Here is a 24,655-nt window from a genome sequence, read left to right as displayed (position 1 = left end):
TGATATTTAAAAATTAGCTTATTTTTATTGCGTAAGTTTCTATTTGTACAGTCTTTAAGTAAGGCTTAATTATAGTTTAAAAATTAACATCTACTGGTGTTCATTTTTATAATTTATAAAGAAATCATATAAAACCATGTCATGTAGTCGCGAATGTTATTTATAACTATTTTACATCTTATTTCTAAAGCTCCCTATAAAAACATTAAACACTTATTTTAATTATAGTTTATATTGTATCTGCCATATTATAATAAATCTTTTCTTAGATATAATATAGTCAACTTAAATAGATTCTTTATACGCAAATTTATATTCACATGTGTTTTATACACTGAAAATTTATTAAGTAAACATCTTTATATTTACGATTGAAAAGCCCATAACAAAACATAACTTCAGACCAATTTTCCACATGCCAGCCAATACAATCACACGACACAACTAACTCTAGTGCGGATTGCCGCGCGAGACGGTCGCGTGTTTCCGAACGCAGCCGCGCTTTCATTTACGCGGGAATTTCAACATATCAACTTATTTTCAGTGATTACCTGTGGCCTTGTGTAGAAATCAAAACAGTGCCTTAATTATATTTGTGGTGTTTAGTATATATTTATTTTAATATTAGTTTATTGATAAAATTATGAAGTTCAAAATATTTAAGAAGAGCCTGCGTCAGGTGAGTGGTTTATTGACTTAGCTGTGGTATATATTGCTTACTTGTCTTTCGATATACGATTCAGGTGGCTTATGGTTTTTTTTTAGTGTATCTTATTACATAGCAGCGGATGTAGAATTTCTAAAACGCTGTATATTGTGTACCTTAGCTTTAACTATTATATTTCAGCTGCCAAGCAGCTTGCTTTATAATCTGTATTTTAGAAAGTATATAAGGCAGTGAAATTATAGGATAAAAACTTGCCATCTTATTACTTAGGAATGGCAATGCATGGGTGGTCTCATGGGAGTCATGTGATAACGTATTGCTATTCATGATGATTACCAATTACCATCTGGTGGGCCGACAGAATATTTACTTTTCCAATTACATAAATTACTATATTATAATTTTTATATATAATGTATTGGTATACATACATACTAGTATACTTATATTGTTTAAATTAGAACAAGCCCATTTTCGTCGCAATTTATAAAACAACTTTTTTGCCGTAAATATCTGTCTGTCTATATTATATTTGTAAATTACTACCACCAAATCTATTAATTGTTAAGGGTTTGCTAAAATTTTATTAATCGTGTGTTCATTTAGATCACCCATGTTATAGGTGTATGATGCATACCAGTGACACAGCATACACTCGTATTCCTGAGTCACGTATACTATGTGATTCAGGAATACCAGGGTATTCTGTGAGAAATTCTCGAATGAGTACTATCGTAATGGTATTTCTTTTTATGATTAAATGATATTATCATTACGATTACATGGTATAAAATAAAGTCACTGTCGATGTCTGTCCCTATGTATACTTAAATCTCTAAAACTACGCAACGGATTTTGAAGCGGATTTTAATAGGTTAGAGTGATTCTAGAGGAATGTTTATATATATAATACATGTACACCAAGGCGAAGCCGGGGCGAGTAGCTAGTTATTAATAAAAATATATTTATATCGTCTAACTTAGTAAGTAATAATACTAAAGTAGCAAATATTTTCACAAGAATCCGGAAAAGTGCACGTCAGTAATACTTACGCACGTAATTTGATACTAATAGGGATATTCGTGGATAATCAATAGCGGCAATTATAATTTATTCTTCAATGTTGTCTACATTCACATCACAATACCAATCTTACATATACATTATTACCTTAAATATATGCAAAATAGTAGTACTTACTCATTTTTAAAGTGATGGATTATACTTTTATTCCAGCAATATATCTAAAAGATACCCATACATTGTCTCTTTTTAAAATAAAGTAATTTACGGCTTTTATTTTTGTCTAAACTAATATTATTAATTATTATACTGTAAGAAAGGAACGATTATTTTTAATTGGTAAACTAAATAAAACAGTAAATAATAATTTTTAGACCATTAGAAAACTAAATTAACAATGAGTATCCGATGTATACGATATATGTTTTATATACGATCGGTTTTTATAATAACATCAACATCAGCATTATCTATGAGTACTTAAAAGTACAGATTTCCAGTTACAAAAGTAGGGGAAAAAAAAACATTAGACATAAAATTAAATATATAACAATTCAGATAACACCAAGAAATAGTCGCTGTAATTTCATTTCTTTTTGCTTTCATTGTTGTTATGAGTATTATGTTAAATAAATAAATAAAACTGGATAATTAACACAGCGCCATCTAGTCCCACTCTAAGCAATGTTATGGGTATATATTTAGATGTTTGTTTTTGTAAATACATACATAATATATTGTACATAGAAATCAAGCAGAATACAAATGGTTGCACCGTGCGAGAAATCGAACCCGCGACTATTTGAAGTAAAGCAGTGTGCTAAACCGCTAGACCACCGAGGCCGTCAAATGTATGAAGTTTGTCATTTCAAATGAGAAATCTCATGGAACACTTGTTGAAAACAGACCATGGTGTTCTATTTCAACTTAGGTTACACGTTATGTGATAGATCGAGTAACTATACATATACGTACATACAAGTATGTGATAGTAGCCGGTTATGCGGCTTTTCATTCTGCTTCCATTGACCTAGAAATCATTATTACTTGATATATCTTTGCTCTAGGCTGATCTGTAACTGATATATCATGTCTAAATGTCTATACCATCATGCTAACAGAAAAGTTAAAATAAATTGTTTTTTGACAAACAAACTGATGGTCAACCTAATGATTAATGGCAACTGTCATCTATGTGCATGAATAGCACGGACATCACTTCCACCATGCTCTGCGATGACCGTGGTACACCTCACATCTTACCGTACCGTAGGATTGAAGGGCGTAGGACCATATATTATTACAGCCATATCTCGTATTAAAATAAAATTACAAAAAAAAATTGTCTAAAGATATTATTTTGATCACATACCATGTTTCGTACATTAAAGGGCAAGAAAATGACTTATTGTGTAGTCCAGTGTTTCACAACCTTTTTAGTGCCATGCCCCACCTTAGCCTTTATAAAATTCTTATACTCCACCTTTTGTAACCTCCCCACTAAGTAACATACATAATTTATAGCATAAAAAAATAATTAAAGAAATTTAAATATATAATAGGTTTTAGGGAGAAATCCTTAGAAAATTGTTAATGAAACAGTAAGTAAATTTTTAAAATATATAATGAAAACTTGAAATTCAAATTTCATAATTTGAATAGAGTCCCTTATCAAATTAGAGCGTGGGGCGTGGGCCCCACGTTGGGAACCACTGGTGTAGACTGTAATTTAATTAATATAGGGTTGCTATCGATATGCGTTGTTTGGCTTCACTGAAATCATAAGTGATTGTCTGGCCATCTGAAGGTCATGGGTTATATTAATGTATTATAATTCACTGTATAGTTTGAATACTATACGAATGTAGTAGGTGAACACTAGTTGCTATAATTTAGATTCTGGCTAAAACATACTCGTACTTATAACTAAGAGTATAGTCGAATTTTGTATTTATTATGTTATTAACTGAGATATAATATTTATATTTAGCGCACATCGATAGTGTAAGATGATTATTTTTATAAATAATGATTAAATGATAGGCGTATCGGTATAGAGCGCCGTGTGGGAGCGGTGCGATAAATAGGGCGCCGTGTAGAGTACAACCATCTGTGGACGTTATGCCGCCCCGATTTGCCCAAAAATTCCTGATACTGAATTGGCAATGCACTCTAACATTTAAAAGTTACAAGAAAATATAAAAAATAACACAAAAAAAAAGACAATTATACCCCGTAAACATACGAAAATACAGTAGTTTAACAAAAATAATTTGGTATTAATTTAGTTATAAATAAGTACCTTGTATAATTTATGTACAAAAAGTAATGATATCCCATCAAAAACATAAATGTGAAATGATAGCCGAGTTTAATATTATGATATATGCCTTGATTGTTGACTTCTACGACAAAAGAAGTGAGATCTAAATGGGTGCCAAGCTCAATGGTCTGTCCTGAAATGTATTTATACCAATATAAAATATCATTTCTTCTTATAACTTAGGATAATATACTGTAGCCTAAGGTCTAATATGGCTAGTTTTCATATACGAAATATACTGTAGCCTTCGCAAGTTCTAAACATGTTACTAGTCGGTTCTTATTTTATTATTACTAGTAACTAGCAATCGAAAGTAATAATTGGTATATGAGAACTGGCCAAGTTAGACCTTAGGCTACAGTATATTATCCTAAGTTATAATAAATAGCAAAATAATTTGCTGAAACATGATGTATCATGTTTCAGCAATTTTTTTGCTATTTCTATCAAAATTTTTATAGTAAACTCAAGGACAATTCGCAGAATGGCATCTAGTCCTAAACTAAGAGCATATATGAGTACTAAACAACTGATATAAATTTTTAAGTATTTTTTTAAGTATACATAGAAAACAACCAGACAAATACAAACAATAATAGACATGAATACAATATCAAATCAAACCTGCAACTATCGGTTCGTCTGTGTGGAACCGAAGCCGAAAGGAATAAAAAAATGGCACCGTTTTTTTCAAGTGCTTTCATTAATATTTAATACATTGGTATACACGTTCGTTGTTACAATTTTACATACAAAATATGTTTTGGTGAAATGTCGGTATTACGAAGTAACTACCGATGTCCTTTGTTATTGATTTGACAATTTGAACAGATGTTAATATTATTATTATTGTACACGTATGTACAAGACTATGGTAGCCACGTTGCTGCAAAAAAAGAAATAATATAATATACAAATATAAAAATCGTAGTATTAATATTATAAAAGCGACAGTTTCTGAGTATGGATGGATGTTTGTTACTCTATTACGCAAAAACGGATTTTGATGTATCAAATTTCATGCGGGTGACACCGAGGGCACAACTAGTATAATATATTTTAATTTATTCTGTTGAAACAGAATCCTTAAAGGATAAACTCCTCCAAATGAACAAGAATAAAAAATAGGTTGTAATATAAATAATTTTGTACAATATCAAGAAAAAAATATCTCACGGGTCATTGAATAACATTGACATAACTCCAACATTACTGTGACTGTAACAATTGTTACATAACACTATATTATAACATAACACATAATGGTCCGATTCTGATGTATATTACAATCTCTGTTTGAGCAACTACTCTCATTACCTTGTTAAGTTAACCTGATTACAGGCGGCCCGGTAATCGCAAATGACCCCACGTTCTCTAGGATGTATAATCTAGATAGGTATTATGGAGACAGCGAATTTTGTTGTAATTATCTACTACTACAATTTATAGTACTTACAGCTTGGCTAATCTATTATAATTAGAAGCTATGTAGAAACTTTGTATATAAGAATAAATGTCGTCTAATCCCAAGTTAAGCACAGCTTGTGTTATGTACTAGATAACTGATGTAATTACTTATGTATATATATATATATATATTAAATACATAGAAAACATCTAGACCGATACAAACAATCATACTCATGAATACGAATGAATGCATCGTGCGAGGATTCAAACCCCCGATGATCGAAATAAAGCAGTGTGCTAAAGCACCTACTGCTAGACCTTCAAGGCCGTTGGAATTTTAATTTGGTACATTTGAGTCTAAACGCTACCACATACACGTTTTGTGTGCATTTCTTCTTGGCTGAGTTATTTTCCCAACTATCTAATAAACCTACATGAATAAAGATATTTTAATTTGATTTGATTTGATACCGAACCGCAACACACAGTTCCCTACGAGTAGTGTTGAGCCATGCATTCATATATGCAAATACATTTAATAATTCAACTGTAAAAGATATATGATTGTAAAACTTTACTATTAAAAAGTAATATAAATTTATACTCGTTCCAATATTTCTTGGGAAAGTTTAAATTGAAATGATACCCAGTAATTAAACTACCAATAGCACTTTAAAATCTCGAATGTACGTAATTTAATTATGGAGTAAAAAGACAGAAGGCCGTAATTATGTATGTGAGTTTTCATGAGTGAAGCGGCTGATATAATATTTAAAATGAGCATGATGTTATTCGTATTGCACTATTACGTATAACACAACATGATTGCACATAGTCCACGGAAAGTTGCTGTTTAAGTATTGTCTGCTTTACTAGGATCATTTAGTTTTTAATGAAACTCATTTTGATAGGGAATACTTACTTATCGAAATGTGGATGCTAGTATTTTTGTATAAAAAAAAGTGTATTGTTTTTCGCAAAATAAATTTATCGTATTTTTAAATATTGTTTATTTACAAATAAAACGCTTACTACTTGGAATGTTATTGTAGATGTCAGGGAAGCGACGAATCGCCAACATGCTTGGCACATAGCCTAGATTGACCAATATTGATTCTTGTCAAGTTCGTAATGGCATATGATACGATACGATTGTATTATGTGGTATTTGCATAGTTTGGATTACGCCGACATTGGTCCTGTAGTTATAAGCTTAATCAATATTTTATAATGGACTATTATTTCTCTACAGATTGAGCTCTGTACACCCCATTTTTTATAAATGATTAATGTTGAATAGTGCATTCGTCTGCGCAAACGGTGTCGGTATCCCAGTGCACGCTAATGAGATAAATAATATGTCAGGTTTTAAGGAGCCGAGTGGATTCACCAATCACGATGGTTTCTAGAACGAACTGTGTGGAGGTCCACCTGACATAGTAATTTTTAGCAATGGGGCCACTAGTCGCCTTTACTAATAATTCCCTCCCGCTCTAGACCCCATTGATATCAATTCACCCTATCAGATCTGACAGATTTATGCTCACCCTATAATTCTTTTACTCGTGTTTATGTACCATGTCAACCAACGTAGGTATACTGTTAGCGCAGGCGGGTGCGCAATTCCATATTCATCCAGTAAAAAAGTAACCCTGTATCTTTTTTTTCTTATGTATTTTTCAACAACCCATGTGCTTTACTTTAAATGAAATTTTAAAATTATTCAATATTGCAATATGACTAATTTTATTGCTAAAAATTTTTTCCAACGTGTGTAGGGACTTCACTCTGTCATTTAATAGATTTATCAAGCCTTAGTAAAATTATTCTAATGACAAGACAATGATTATTAGTAAATATTTCGTGCAACACTTCATATCGGATTATTTCAGCAGGAACACTCATACTGGTTTCAATATTTTTCCGCTTACATCAGGCGCTTATAATATTAAACAGTTAGTCACACTTACACGTCACAAGTATCATATATTCTTTGTGCAAAATCTGGTAGGTATTAAAATTATGATCGAATTAAACTTTATGTCAAGATAATAATGTTTAATATCACTTTTATAGCTTTTTAAATGCTGTGCTATTATGGTTCCGACAAATTACAGTTAAATTTCTATATTGTGTTTATCAGGTATTATATGAATCGGTTCCTTTTTCGTTGTTTTGCTAGTTCCATAGCCAAACAACGAAAAAGGAACAATTTTGTACAAGTACGAGCTTTATGAATGTTTACAGGAGGTACAGAGCGTATAGATTTCTGTAATATTACATAAAATAAGTAATTGTAGTAATGTTCTTTATAAACATATACAAGAACAGTAGTATTTAACTAATGTTTACATAGGTAACAGAGGTATCAAAGATTAGTATGAGAAAAAGTTATTCTCAATTTCTAAAAAGGATGTTCATGGGACTCTTTGAGAACTTAATAAAAAAGAAATCCTTTCAACTTTATTTTGAAAAGCAGGAGAATCAATTCAATAATAAAATATTTTTTTTATTGAATTGATAGTGTCAATATTAAACCCAGTACTTTTTGGAATAAAATGTTTAAATTATAATATGGATACGTATATGTTCATTTTCATGCGTCTATTCATTAATTATTCAGATTCAATAGATAGGAATTTCATTGAATAGTTCAGAAACGTAGAAAGTGTGAAATTGCGTGACTGGAGTGTTCGAAATCGAACTATCGATTTTAGATACTAACGTCGTGGAAATGGCTTTTGTAGTTTTCAGCTATCTAAATTGGGGTTTATATTTTTAAGGTTGGTACACAGGATTAATCGTAAAGGGAATACCAAGCCGCAATCCTGTTAAAACTTTTGTTTTTTGTGAATGTAGTTCGATAACAAAACGTTTAACTTCTTATACAAAATATATTACGTAGTTTGTTTGAAGAGTTTTTTTATATTAAAATTGTAAAGAAGTAGTTTGTCAGTTTGGATGCTCGAGGTGGTACATGTAATGTACCATATAGAGCAACTACTGCAGCTATTTTTAAAATTCTTTTAATGTTGGATGCATGGACATTTACTGAGGAGGACATAACACCACGCTACGACCGATAGCATCTGAGCTGCAATGAAAACATGTTACAAGACGGGGAAAATGTGACAGACGAAGTTGCGCGGATCCTCTAGTAAAAAATATTACAGCAATCGAATTTTCAGATAATCATGTGTAAGGGTGATATACTAGAATGTTTACAAGATAAGCATGCATTTTGTTGTATGACATGTAATGTCTTTATTAATAAGCGTGTAGTAAATTGATTGATTCATTAAATGTTTAGTATAATGTAAAGGAATATTCTAATGAATCATACTTGTGCGTAATTATCAAATAGTAAACATGTTGTTAGTCGGTATGGGTTATGAATTATGATAAACGACCATCCATCAACTTGGTCGGTTCGTGAAAAGGAAATTAGAGCTGGATTGATCTGTTGTAGTATTAGGTGTTAGTCAATATAATGACTATATGCACAACTAATAATTATGTTATTTTCGTCTGTTAGGATAGTTAGCATCTATATCCAAAAAATATGATATAGATACTTAAATAGTATTTTTAATAATTCTACCGTCACATTTTGTAATACTAAGAATGAGAACTAATAATTAGCACGATACTCAGCTGTATCTCTTTTTTTACAAGTTAAAGAGTTTGTGTAACTAATACTAACTACACCAAACTTAAATTAAATTAGTTAAATATAACATTGTTGTAGTGATTATGTTAGTAACACAAGTAACATCCGTTCAAGATTATAAGGGATAGATAAATAATAATTAACCCTTATTTATCCTTATATGAATACAATTCATAACGTCATCTAGTCCCCAACTAAATATATTTTGTTCTGTAGATATTAAAGCTGACTGATTGTTTGTTATGAATCGATTATTTTTATAGATCCCGCGATAATCGGAATGTAAGGCAGTGTGCTAAACCACTAGAGCACCGAGGTAGTCAATAGTAGCGTCTGTCTGTATGTTACATCATCGACATACAATAGTAACGTTTTAATTAAGTTACGTTCAGCTATTTGATTTGTAATGCTCCTAACATATGGTGTCAAATTATAGGTATAATTGTATTACCTCATTGACAGTGCTATCGAACTTTAACGGCTTTGTTAATATTTAGTCATGGTATAAAAGGTTGGTTATAGTCGTTTAGTAGTCAGTATATAACTGAATACTAATTACTTGTAATGAAGACTTGCTATTTATAATATGAACTAGCGATCGAGCAGGACTTCGCACGGGTGTAAACTGTATGACGGACGATAGGTATAGTATGTATAACAACATATTGAGTAATTGTTTATCAATCTAAAGAAGAAGTAAGAAATAACTGAATGTATATCGAATATAGGACTTTTTTGAAGTCTGTTTTCTGTTTGGGAAGACAAGAATAATTACCGTTTTATTGAATTTTTTCTTACGAAATTTTCATAATAATAGTAGATGCTACAATCCAAATGTTGCACCTGCTAGGTATCTCTAAATTACATCAACACAAACATTTCACCGTTTATCTGTAACATTTCATGTTCATACGTTGAAACCTGAAATGTTTTTGAGGAAAATGTTAGCTAACGTCATTATGTTCTTATCTATATTTGCCATTAAAATGTACTACACAACCGTATTGAGATTCGCTAACATGGGTAGCTTGTTTTTATGATTAATATATTGTTAAAAAAAAGGTCCTGTATCTGTGTGCATAGTTCTGAGTTACCCCAGGACTATCCACACAACGGAATAGAAATATTTAAATTAATTTTCTTTTGTAAATACATACATGCTAGTTACACCCAGACCAATACAATCATAATGAATACAAAATATTTGTAGTATGCTGGGTTCGAATCCGCGACCATTGGATTGGATTACTTTAATCATTGTACCATCAAGGCTATTTTATTAGGTAAGCGAAAAATTTGTCTCTACATTTGAAATTTAAACATAACAATGAAAATAGCTAAAGCTTAATAACTAGGCTAATTAGTTGTTCATCTTTATTTTGTGAGGTAAATACATATCTGATCTATCTGCAGTAATAGAACTGACTCAAATAAAGAAATATTTTTTTAAATAGATGCAATGGTTCCAGATATTACCCTCCACATACATACAAACTAACGTCTTTGTATTTCTATTTTTGATGTTTGGTATGTATATATTATTGTCAAACTGAACTGATTGTAAACAGTCGTGATTGTATGTTTATATACGTACATATTTATTTTTAAGCAATCTATAAAAATCATCATATATCAACTTTAATATTGACAGAATCGTCAAATTACGGTCATTTATATGATAGTGATCAAAGTATGAACCAATAGCGAACAATATCCGTCAACCGTTCAAATGACCTACACGCGACGTCACAATTAAATGCGGGAAGTGACATCCCCATGATGACGCCGATAAATGTCGAAAGTGACGTCATGTCCTAACCTTTCCTTGTATTTATTTCCCTTTGCCGCATACAATGCTTTTCGTGGTGGTATAGAGTTGCGATGGGCGTGTTTATCACCCATCGTAGAATTGGTGCGTATAATATATTTTGTCATGTTTTACTTATGAATTACGTACGTAAATTCTGTTAATTTAGAAAGTAATTGAAATTATATTGAAGTTGATTTTTCTTTTTTATAAATTTCGAATTATGCCTCGTAAGCTTTTTAATGAAATTGTCTTTATAATTTTCGGTATGTCTACATCTTGATCTAAATTGTTCATATACTGTAACAATGTTTCGTAACACTATATGCAACATATTACTAGGATGATGTTGATAATAATTTATAGTAGAAAACTTCATTCTGGAGCCTTTGTAGTTAGTCTTTGTGTTACATTTTTAAGTTATTATTTCAATATTACTATGCTAGAAGTTTCTCGCTGTAACTGAATCTGTTATACAAATACGTTAATGTTTCTATACCGTAGCCATTGTTGGATTGACGTCATCAGTTTTAGTGTGCTGATTCCCAGCTTGATCCATAGAACAAAGGCGCTTTTGTCTATAGTCCGCTTGTACCAAATGTTGATGTAATATGTACAGCCTTGGTTAAATTAAAAATAATCATCGCAGGAAGGGTAAGCTTGAAAGTATATTTTCTTAACCATTTGTTATTAATTTGTATTATTATTATTATAACTATCTTTTTCAGAAATCATTGCAATCGTAACGGATAGTTAAAAATATCGGATTGTTATCGTTCGTGTAGTTAACTACTGCTCAAGCGAAAGCCCTAAATGTATATTTAGTCATATAAATAATTTATAGAGTTCTAGAAATATACTTCCTACACTTTTAGATTCCATTAATTTTATAAACAGTTTCAAAATGACACTACTACTACAGATTACCTTATAGTAATATTTTAATATTTAGTGGTGAAAATGCATGTCTATAGCTGATCTATACTAAAGGCAAAACACTTTTGTTTACAAATGTAATTAATATATAATGTTCCAATGTATATAAACCATAACAAATATAAATATCAGGCATTATATTTGAACTCATGCTTGTTGTTGACATAAATTATATTTCGAATAAATAATACTTAATATTTCGAATGCCTCTGTTGCAAATTACAATTCGAGTCACATAGAAGTTTTAATATTATGTGACCTTTATAGCATTTCGTCATGGAAATAACTGGTAGAACTGCGTCCGCAAATAAATCAGAACGCACCTTCCATGCCAAAAATAGACGACTATTTAACGGTAGGGATATCACTATATTTCATACACTGGTCGCTGAAGGGAGCGTCGTAGATGACGTCAAATGGGAAAGTGACTTCGCCATGTCATTATTGGGTGTGTCCTATGTCGGTCTACCCTTCTGTCTCGCATTGCCTTTAAGTAAATGTACCTGTAATTTGACGGGTTAACATTTTGAGCTGTCGGAAGATCATTGCATACTACGCAAGATTTTAATGTGTAACGTCTATATCATTCCCATACTTTGTTTTATACTTCTATTAGCTACACAATGTCTTGCTTCAATCGTATTTATTTATTCATATTAATCTTGACTATCTTGCACAACCGGCCTCTTATGAAGTAGACAGAGGTATAGAGAGCCGAAATGTTTTGTCTATTTATCCTTTATATTATTATTTGTCCTTATTTATATTTTGTACCATGGGCGCAGTGATTAGTACATTGAAATGCGTTGGTATATCCTGGCCTTGATAAAATGGATTTTCATCAAGGTCATGGCGAATTCGGCTATTAAGTCAGACATAAACCTCTAACAAGAACTAAATGCAAATGGCCTATTAATCGTAATCCTGAAAAAGTTAGAAGTTAATATATAGGTATTAAATGAATTTATTCGCACAAGAGACCTTGACATTGCATTTATAGTACGTTCACGATTGATAGTCCAATCACGTATAGCTCATTGAAAATAGCAATAAACAAAAAAATATTCTATTTTGGTACTAAAATCACAATGACCAATCCTTAACCAATACTTAAATTGGGTATATTCCAGTTTATTATCATATTCAGATAATGTTTTATTATTGTGGTTTTAGTACAATGTTCTCTCTAATCACATAGCTTGTTTCTATTCTAAACAATACCAAAGAAAAATATCGATTTTGAAGTGTGATTTGACTTTGAAGTTTTTAATTTTCAGTCTCAATCGCTATCAAATGAAATAGTGTCCTTACATTGGCGACTGACACACCCCTTTTCTTTTAGTTATCAATATGCAAGTGCCTTTTATATTAATGGATACATATAAATAAAATTTAAGTATCGGTTTGTAATATTGAAATAACTGTTTTTTTATTGCATATGAATATAAATACACCGTTATTGGTGTATGTATATACACCAAAATAACAATTTTTTTACAATTTTTGTCTGTCTGTTTGTTCTCTCATCTCTGAGATGGCAGAACCGATTTTGACGGGACTTTTTTTTGGCAGGTAGCTGATGTAATAAGAAGTAACTTAGGCTATTTTTACTTTAGACATATTCTTTTATTTTAGATAAATAAAGTTAAATTCCATGCGGACGTAGTCGCGCGGTCGGCTAGTATTATATATATATTGGATATGTTATTGTAATAAGTTGATACTACTATACTAGCAGGTATAATACAATTTTATCAGTATTTAATTCAGTATTCACAAGAGAATGTTTAAAAATGAGGTATTAAGTATCAATGTGGATGGTTATAGGGATAAAAGAAGAGCTAGAAAGAGATTGATGAACTGTGTGAAAAATTATCTGATAGGGAAGGAAGTGAATACTGAAATGATTGCGTATAGAGCTGAATGGGAGTAGAAATCGTATTACGCCGATCTCAAATGATTTTGAATACGGTAAGAAAGATGATAATGGTGTTAGTATGTAATAATATTTTCCATCACAGCTATCATACTTTATATATGTACTCTATATTTAGATGGTTGCTGGTAAAAGATAATAACGTTAAATTGCATATTATTTTTAGTAGCTCGTCATATGTTTCTTATCTGAGTCGTAAACAGAGTAAGCATTTACACATGTTATGTGCGGTTAATTATAATATACAGTAGTTGAACTGACACAATGGTATTTCCATAATGTGTATCTTTTTAGAGTAAATGAACTCATAAACGGTAATTCAGTACTCGGTAATATAAAGCAAATGCTATTCATCACCATTTATTTATCTTTAAAACATTTTATCTAACAGCTTGTATATATACACATACCTACAGTACAAGGAGTATATATACATTTTGTATATATACATACATAGAGGGGAATTTTTATTTTATGTTCAATTATTAGTTTTTATTTTGGTAGAGATACTCTGGAAAGATGAAAGCCCGCCATTTGCCTTCAGGCATTCATTTTGATGATGCATGTATATTGAACTAGCTATTCGTCCCGAGTTCGCAAATGTGTACGTATATATCATATATATGAACCTTCGTCTGACTCACTGTATGTACTTAGGGATAAAAACTGGATTAAAAGACGTTGTGTAGTTTAAAAGATCTAAGCGACCAGACAGTGGAAACGACTTCATTTTATACTATGTAAAGAATGTCGATATCGTCACTAGGTAATTGTATTAAATACTGTTATAAGAATTGTGGAATTTGTATCTACTTGTGCATTTGAGAGCGCTTGATCTTCGCCCATTGTTTAAAGATATATAGATATAAAAGACGGAAAGCGAAGACTTAACTAATAAGAAAATAAATACACGTATAAAGTCATCGTGTATTCTAATTACGTGTCAATATAAAACCACATTAGTTTTCGCCCCTACTAATTATTCTGGTAGTATCGAGGTCGTCGCCTGATAGTGGTGACTTCATTGTCTCCGCGATATAGGTCAATGATATAAGGTTGTCCATAACTCATAACGTTGCAGTTTGAATTTGTAGCGGATATGAATAATAGTACAACATTCTAATGTATTTGTAATTTGTATTAGTACTAAATACGTGATGGAACGCATACTACTGACATGGTATGAGAGATACAATTACTCATAAATATTTTAATGTAACTTTTTAGCTAAATTCTAGCAATAGGCTTTGCGAGTAATAAGTTTGTAAATGCAAATAGATGAGAGAAAGGTTTCTGAGCTAAGTTGTAATTGTAGAACTACCAATTGGCAATTTCACTCGATTTCGAAAACTCTCGAGTAATAAGGTAGCTATTTATGTAATTTTTTGTATGAATGAATATGAAATGGTCTGCCTGCTGACGCTAACGGTTTACGCTGGCGGGGCATCAGTAGTAGAATAACAAAATGAGTACGAAGGCAGGTCAATTAGCCCATCTTGACAAATGGCAATTTACCACGAGGATTCTCAGGGAGAACCGAGAACTAATGTGAAGTAATAACCCCATTGGGGTTATTACTTCACATTAGTAATAATCCTATTCCCCTTTTTGTTCCTCTTTGTGTAAATTTCCTCTTTATATCCATGTCTTAAAATGTAAGGTAATATCAGGTCGTTATATTGACAACCCTATCACAAACACGGGTGAGGGGTAACCATTGTATGTAATGTTATATATCGACCTCACCTGTTTTACCTTTGGTTGTGCCAGTTTCGCTAATGTGTTATTATATTATAGCCATCTAAAAGTTCAGGTCATAAATTAGATACGTAAGTATCTGTTCCTGTTCAAACGAGAACATACAGACAATATTAAAGAATAAGCAGTTCAAATTGAGAGAGGAAGGGGTTTTAGTTATGGGGATCGGTGGCCCTGTTTATAGCTATGTAGCACATCTGGTCTTAGAAACCATGTTTAATTCCTGGTGACCTGAGCGAAGCCAGGGGCATCGAACAAGATGGTCTAACTGACCTACTACTGTAATAGTAGTGGCGTGCCCCTGGCTTCGCTCAGGTACTTATAACATTATGAGTATATTAAGGTCATGTATTTAAGTTATGCAAATAGCCAGTCTACCTGTAATAAATCACCTAAAGAATAATTTCTTCATTCTGTTTAAGCAGAAGTTTACTTTCCTCATAACTAAATCCATTCTTTTTCTTTCTTTGAAATGTTTGTCATACTAATGTTATGAAGGTTTCATATCGTTACATTTATGAATATGTTATCTATTACTTCAGTCAATATAATGTAAAAATAGTTCGGTGTATCAGTCTTATTTGTTGAATCAATGCTACCTTGACTGATGATGTTAACCACACTTGTATTATGCATGGATAAAACGCACTTATCCAATTGAACTAGTTATATTTAGATATAGTATTTATTTTATAATGTTTACATTCAAGTCGTTGGTATCATTTAGTAAATAATCACTACGTTCTACTTCTAATCGGTTAGGCATATTATATATATTTAGCAATTGTAATCATAGATAGTATAATAAGTCACTCTCTCCAATTAGTATTTTTTTCGCCGCCGAAATTGCTTTGACACTTCGGTTCAGCTTACAAATTGTATGGTATAAATTAGATATAAGGTCGCCAAAAAATATAAGAAAAATGGTGTTTCTAAGATCTGCAAGGATTTATTTGTATCGATGTAATTTGAATGTAGTATATCTCTTAAAACACGCAATGCGTTTCCTAAAGAATTTTTCGTCTACAATTTATTGTTCTACTGTTCAAGTTTTTACCGGTTATTTAATGTTACGATGTCATTTCACCAGGCACTGTATGCTTATAACTCAGTTGGGTGAGTTTTATTTCAATTTCAAACGGAACAGGTTTTTTATCTTTTACCCTTGAGCAGGACGCTTGGGTTGTCAGTTGAACTGATCGCTATGCACGTCTAGATACTGTTAACGCAATCGTACAGAATTTCATCACACTGTACTCTTTAAACTGTGCACGTAAGTGGGTTATGTATGCATCAAATAAAGTATTACCGCAATTAATCAAAATTCTGGTTCAGATGTCTGACTGACTGTGAAATATCAAAAACAAATAAAATAAGTAAGAAACAAAACCAGGAAGTGATTCATATTTTAATTTAAAAACTCACTCGCTGATGAATCACACATATAATAATAAAATAAGTCTTTATGGTAATATCTCATCGGTTCGGGAGAAAGACACTTTAACTTCAATGAATGATTTCTGGTCCTATAAAAGTTACATGAACTGTCTCTAAGACTTGCCAATTGAAGAATTGTACTAAAATTTTAATTTTGGCTCTTCGGGTATTCTATCCAAACATTAATCGATTATTGTTTCTAAAGAGATTCCCTACACTTGAGTTTAATTAAAAAAAAATTGAGTTTGAACGAAGTATATGGTACTAATGAAAACAATATTTAATGAAAACAAAATATCTTTATTCGCGTAGATCTACTACAAACAAATGATATGTCAAATCTACCGTCAGTTCGGAGTGTTTTCGAGCTAATAAGACTTGATTAGAAACTCATAAATGAGCTTGTCCATGATTCTTGTTAGCTGTTTGAGTTGTAATCTGTGTTTCTGTAGAATGGTGATATATGACTGAAATAACAGACTACAGAGGCATATCATCCTCCACAATAGCAACATATAGTGTGTATGTTTTAAAAATTTAAGTATTAGGTAGAAAATGTAAACGTAATATTAAAACATTATATTGTATAAAAGTGTAAAAAATATAAAAAGCGTGGCATTTATATCCGGATAATTTATTTAAAAAAAAGCAATTTATCACGGGCTTTACGTGATAGTCTACCATCCGTAGTGCGACTTTTTATCACTTTGTTGTGATTTGTTGTCACTTACCATTAAGTGAGCTTTTTCCACTTACGTAAAAAAGATTTCCTAAAACTAGTTGAGTTAATGTGTTGTAAAAAGAAAACTAAAAGAAACAATTTTATTCTATTAACAGGAGGGCCCGCATTCCACTTTGCCTGACGACGAGTTCTATGATGCTGTCGAGACGGGCTTCGACAAGATGGAAGAGGAGCGGTGCGCCCGTGTGGTGCCACCCAGCGTCCACACTCGAGACCAAGTCGAACTGCCACCACCGGCTATTGACAATAGACTCACTGTTCACTCACTATGGTCTGAGGTACATATTTTATTGTACTCCTGATTTCTAACTGTAATTAAAATTGGAATTGGAATGATTTTTCATTCCAGTGAAGAATTTTAGTCCTATATGAAATTAGATAATAATGTCACGTCGACCTCCACGCGAAAACCATGTTTAATTTTTAGTGAATTCATCATGATGTACTAATACTTAGGCTAAAACTTCATCTTAATATATTATTCATCGTTCACTTTCACCATTCCAAAAGAACACAAACTGTTTTTGTTTTTATAAAAATATATAGACATGTTAGACAGTTCATTGATTTATCTGTTGTTGTTATAAAAGTGAAAGACTATTAACAACTCAGAACAATTCACACAGCGTCACCTAGTCCCAAGATAAGCAGAAATTGTGTTATAGGTACTGGAGAAGTGGTATAAATATATAACTTTTTTTTTTAAATAAATACATCATATATATAGAAATCATCCGGACTCATTCTCATGAATACAAATGTTTGTACCGTGCGAGGAATTGAACTCGCGACCATCAGAAGTCGGCGGTGTGCTAAACCGTTAGACCACCAAGGCCGTCACAATGTAAGTATGATGTTCTAATATACAACAATGATGTTACAGATCGACAGGATATCTACGGAACAGATACAGGCAGCGTTTGAAGGGGTCGGCGGTGAGATTGGTTGGCAATTGTTTGCTGAGGAAGGAGATATGAGGATGTACAGAAGGTTTGTTATGTATATCATGAAGTAGATCTATATTTTACCATCCGGATCATTTGGATGAATTGCAGTCTTTCACCGTGTGTTTTTCTAGAACTTTTTGCCACGATCAACCACATTGTGGAATCACATTCTAGCGATTGTATTTCCAAACCGATATGATATAGAAACCTTCAAGAAAAGAGCGTATTCCTTCTTAAAAGCCATGCAATTCCCCTGGTGTTGCGGGTTATTGGCGGCGGTAATCACTTAGGTGAGCCTTAAACTCGTTTGTCCCCTATAAAAAAAGTATATCAAAACTACTACATTTTCAATCTTCTCATAACAATGGTACATGTTATTCCTTTAAACAGGCAAAAACGCCTTTCCTCTGATACTAATAAGATGCAAACTCGGTCTTTAGATGTTAGCGCATATTCAAGATTCTATGATTGTTTATAGGGAAATGGAAGTGGATGGAATGGTAACGGATCCTCTGAAGGCGATGCACAAAGTCCGTGGAGTGTCAGCTCGTGAGATGTGCCACTATTTCTTCAACCCACGCTACAGATTTGAATGGGAGAGTAAGTTACATTTGTTTTATTGATATTAAAAAATAATTTACTTTTAAGTATTAATAATTTTCGAGATGCAAAACTGAGTAAAGACGTTGGTTGTATAAAAACTACGTAAATATATATTTTCATCTAAAAATGTATGACAAGGAATGACAATAAATAATAATAATAATATATCATATCAATAATAATAATATCTCTGGACAATTCACACAACGCGATCTAGTCCCAAGGTAAGTAGAGCTTGTGTTATGGGTACTAGACAACTGCTATAAACACATAGATTTATTTTGTAAATAAATGGCCTGATATACATAGTAAACATCTAGACCAATACAAACGATCATACTTATAGATACAAATGTTTGTGCCGTTCTAGGAATAAATGCATTAATATATAAACCATTAGAGGTAAAGTGGTTTGCTAAACCATCAAGACCTTTGTGAAATATCAAGAAAATATATTTTTCTGCCTCAGTCCATGATCTGATCGCCATTTTGTCTTATTCATAGGTGTTTTTTTTTTCTTATCGCGGGCCCCTATTGTTATAGTTTTTGTTAAACGGCGACCAACCAATGTCATTGACAAAAGCATACAGGAAGTTGCATAAAACGATTACAAATTGTGACATTCGATACATTTCCGTACAATAACCCTTTGTATTCATGGCTCATTCAAATAATAATTTAAGCAACATAAAATGGTGTCAATCCATTGTTTTGGTGCATATAAATGGATTGTCATTTTTATTTTACTATATTACTAATATTATAAACGTAAAAGTTTATGAATATGGATGGTAAGTTGGATGAATGTTTGTTACTCTTTCACGCAAAAACTGTTAAATTTTCATTAAACTTTACAGTAAATGTTACTGTAAAGTTTAATATACATCAGAAGATCACATAGGGAATTTCATACGGGTGAAACCGCGTACACAGCTAGTGTTAGTATAAAGGCGTTCTAGTTTAGGGTTGAGATCACAGACATAGATAGGGATATAGAGATCTGAAAGACAGATTAACAACACAAATATTTCAATTTATATGCAAAGTAAACTACATTGTATGCTTTTTATGTAATTGGAATGGGAATCTTAGTCTATGTATTTATATCAGTTGTCTAGTATCCATAACACAAGCTCTGCTTAGCTTGGGACTAGACGGAGTCGTGTGAGTTGTACTGGAATATTCATTCGCTGATTTTAATGTACAATGTACTTTCCCGCTTGAAATTTATGTGTTATTTTGATGTATTAGCTATATTACTGTAAAGTATCATTCAAATCCGTTCAATAGTTTTTGTGTGAAAGAGTAACAAATATCCATGCATCTATACTCTTAAACTTTCGTGGTATAAGATATAATATTATAATATTACTAACTACTAATGGTGTCATTGTGGGTAATCCTCTTAGAAATGTAATAGATTCTTGCTATCTTCGCAGTTTTATTAATATGATTTGAATTGTAATTTCAGCAACATTGGAGACAATGAACATTGTGGAGGAGATATCGTCAGACGCGATGGTGTTCCACCAGACATTCAAGCGCATCTGGCCGGCGTCGCAGCGGGACGCATTGTTCTGGTCGCATGTGCGAGCCTCAGATGACCACACCTATGCAGTCACCAACCATTCCACCACCAACTCGGAGTATCCGGTCAGTAAATATACTTTTATGACTTTTTTTTACAGCATAGCATAAGATTATAAAAGATAAAGGTGTCTTGATAACGGGACATATTCTATAATAGTAAAAAAAGTAATAATATTTTTCTTGTTTGAGTAACGTTTTTTATAACATAAGGAACAAACAAGCGGATCACCTGTTGGTAAGTGATTTCCGTTGTCCATGACCCGCAGTACCAGGGGAATTGCAAGCACATTACCGGCCTGTTACAAGGAATAAAGTTTTTTCTTGAAGGTTTGAATATTATATTTGTTCGGAAATACCATTGCTGGAAGGTGTTTGTTTTTGGAAAAACGCACGATGGAGGGCCGCCATTCATCCAGAGGAACAGTAGCTGGTATTAATCCGAACCATACCTTAATACCATCTTCCTGTTCTTAGTAAAATCAGCCATTTTACAACATGTTTCGCCTCTGAACGTCACGTCATCATCCGGCATTGAGTAGAGTTCTATGCGAACACTACATCTAGTAGCTTGGAATCCCACTGTTGACTGTCCGATCGGATAGTAAACTGAGTTGTCAATTTTTTTATTGTAAAATATAATTTTGATTTTCAGTCTAACACTGGTGCCTGTATTCGTTTATTCGTGACGGTGTGCCTGGCGTGCCGCAGTTCATACCCGCCTGGCGAGCAACCCACGCGAGATAACATCACCACCAGCATCGCATACTGCAGCACCGGTATGTACTACATAATCCACTTATAACTTTTTTATAACCCCAGAACAAATAACACAGTGCCATCTAGTGGCACGGTAAGCAGAGCTTGTGTTATGGGTAGATAACTATACTAGTATATATTTTTTTTATAACCACTGATATAAATACTAAGATATTTTCAGGGTTTCTTTATAAAATATAAAATTTGTTTCTCTGTAAACAAAGATATAATTTTAAAACACTACAATTTTTAATACTGAAATAATGAATCATACATATAACTCACCTGTAAACAAAGAAACGACATTTAAAGTTTATTACAAATATTATTCAACTTTTACTGTCTTTTTATAATATATTTTATATAACCTTATTCACGCACACTTGTTTTTGCACGATCCATTTTTATGTTATTTCTATTGACAGCTCCCTTTGACACTCCTTGCAATTAACAGCGCGGAACGCGCCAAAATTTGAATTGTTGAAATATTTAATTATATTATTATAAAGAATTTCTTGATATAAATACTAAGATAATATATATTTTAATACAATATATATTGTGTAAATACATACATAATATACATAGAAAACACCCAGACCAATACAAACAATCGTACTCATAAATATAAATAATTGCACCGTGAAAGGAATCGAACCCGCAACCATTTAAAGTAAAGAGTGTGTTCAACCGCTAGAACATCGAGGTCGTTAATTACCGAACTTGTGTATACCGCCCTGGTTTAGCATATGCGCTCTTAGTTTTCTATATATTACCATTATAGTCACCGGACTACCGACTTTATACCGATAAAGTAAATTTTTTAATTAGAATAGGAAACGTTTAACTTTACCTACTGTTTAATACTAAAGTAATATGTACAATTTAAGTGGAAACATCCATATAATAAATGTTCATTTGATTAGTATCATTACAAATAGCGACTCTCTTTAATCGTCGCCTATACATACATTAACAGCACGTTAACATGTGACACCGTGATTCCACTAATGCATTGCTATTCCACCGGACTAAAATGTCATGCCTCCTGTAATTTACCTGCCTAATTTGCCATAACTAAAACTTAGAACCATAACACAACATATGTCTTGTGTCACACTGGACATATCTCTTTTAGAGATAAGTCCTATTTCGCAAACAAAGTTTCTAATATTTGTTCCAATTTTTGTATTTATAAATATATACCATAATATTTCAGTGAATCCCGGTGGATGGGCGCCGGCCGGAGTTCTCCGAGCGGTGTACAAACGTGAATACCCCAAGTTCCTGAAAAGATTCACCAGCTACGTGGTAGAGCAATGTCGCGGTAAGCCACTCGCTATCTAGCGCCTACACACTGTGGCCTAAACTGGCCATTACAGCCATTCTGACCATTGTAGCCAGACCTCGCCAACGTCTCCCATAATATACTATATTCTGTTCGCTGTAGTATGTCGCGTGTGACAGTTGATATTTAAATACTTGTACGTAAAATGACTATTAGTATTCTGATAGATTCAGATATATATATTATACTAGCTGACCCCGCAAACGTTGTTTTACTATATAAATTAAAATAGGAGTTGGCGATAGGATTTTAAATTATAGGGTTGTATGTATTTGTTAATGCCACATAAAAATATTAAAAAAAAATGTTAGGGTTGGATAACCCTTATCACTTAGGGGTATGAAAAATAGATAGTAGCCGATTCTCAGACCTACTGAATGTGCATATAAAATTTCATAAAAATCGGGAATGCCGTTTCGTAGGAGTATGGTATTGTGGCTAAAGATTGTGACACAAGAATTTTATATATAAGATATATATCTGAATCTATCAAATATTACCTAGATATGTGTAGTATATATTATATACTTTTTTCTTACATATAATTATCATATTTCTTGTCTTTTTGTGACTTTACTATATGGTTGTCATTCGCAACATACTACAACACTTAAAGTATAGTAATAGAATAGTATCGAAGAATAAATCCGAATTCATAAACGGCATGCAGTGTCCAGGAAAGGGCCAATGTTGGCTGAATAACAAATATTGTTGGTATAATTCAGTCCTCGATGACAATGGTTTCTTGTAATGTTAATATATGGAGCATGATTGCTTTCCTGCTATTTGTTATGTAAAATGTAGTCTTACCTTCTTTTTCATAAGAACTCAAACGTGTAAAAACCTATTTTAAATGTGGAATTGTTTACTTTTGTCATTTTTTTTATGTTTTCTTAATTTGGAAGAAAATGACAAAAAGGTTAGGTTTGTAGCAAGATTTAGTTTTTTGTGAATAAGAGGGTTTGACTTTTATAGTCTTTTTACCATATATATACATATACCTGTAATATAAAGGATATAAAAATACGGGAATAACTTACGCCAATAGGCAGTACATATTTTCTGTAATATACGCAAATGTTTAGTGTTTTGTTTGAGAACATTGTTTATATACTGTATTAGTAATTAGTAATAAGTATTTCGCTTTATCTATTGGCAAAAAGGGCCGCTATGTGTAATGATATTGCGAACGTTAGAGATATTGTAATCTGGAAGACTAATCAAATGGACATTACATATGTATATTGTATGGATGTTTCCATTTTGTACATATTATTTTTATATAATCAATAGGCATTTTTATTTTACTCATTTAAATGTATCTTAATATGTATGTTAATAAATTTTCACAGGGGTTTCATTTCAATTAAATATGTCTTACAAATATTTAGGTCACTGAACGAAAATGTAAAGGAAAAATTTAATTGTTTCTGTCACTTTAAAATGTTTGATTTTGATTACACAACTTTCTACGATGTTTTAGACGACTAGGTGGTGTTCAGATTGTAAATGTATGTGGGAATGAGGATTCGCGAATAACAGGATGATTATTTTATAGAACTCCTTTTATTTAAATTACAAAAAAAAACATTTACTATGATACATGAAACGACCTAACTATATGGCAGTCTACGAGGAAGAGAGCGATGCCCATCCTCTTTTTCCATTCATTCCTTTCTCCATCCATTCACTCTTTCGTTT

At 32.1% G+C, this 24,655-nt stretch overlaps 1 protein-coding gene across 1 annotated transcript in view; it reads left to right on the top strand.

Moving 5' to 3' along the window:
• Positions 1-23,107, top strand: part of LOC131852904 (ceramide transfer protein) — a 29,961-nt gene extending 6,854 nt beyond the window's left edge. Inside the window, exons 7-12 of the mRNA XM_059203651.1 lie at positions 17,806-17,988; positions 18,594-18,700; positions 19,136-19,257; positions 20,732-20,913; positions 21,503-21,626; positions 22,826-23,107. Coding sequence (XP_059059634.1) covers positions 17,806-17,988; positions 18,594-18,700; positions 19,136-19,257; positions 20,732-20,913; positions 21,503-21,626; positions 22,826-22,953 — 846 coding nt within the window. The 3' untranslated portion in view covers positions 22,954-23,107. The remainder of the gene's footprint in view (positions 1-17,805; positions 17,989-18,593; positions 18,701-19,135; positions 19,258-20,731; positions 20,914-21,502; positions 21,627-22,825) is intronic.
• The last annotated feature ends 1,548 nt before the right edge of the window (positions 23,108-24,655 follow it).

This window comes from Achroia grisella, unplaced genomic scaffold (assembly GCF_030625045.1).
Source record: "Achroia grisella isolate CSIRO2021 unplaced genomic scaffold, CSIRO_AGI_Agris_v1 utg869, whole genome shotgun sequence".
NCBI lineage: Eukaryota > Metazoa > Arthropoda > Insecta > Lepidoptera > Pyralidae > Achroia > Achroia grisella.
Note: the sequence above shows the minus strand (reverse complement) of the source record. Positions and strands in the feature narration are given on the sequence as shown.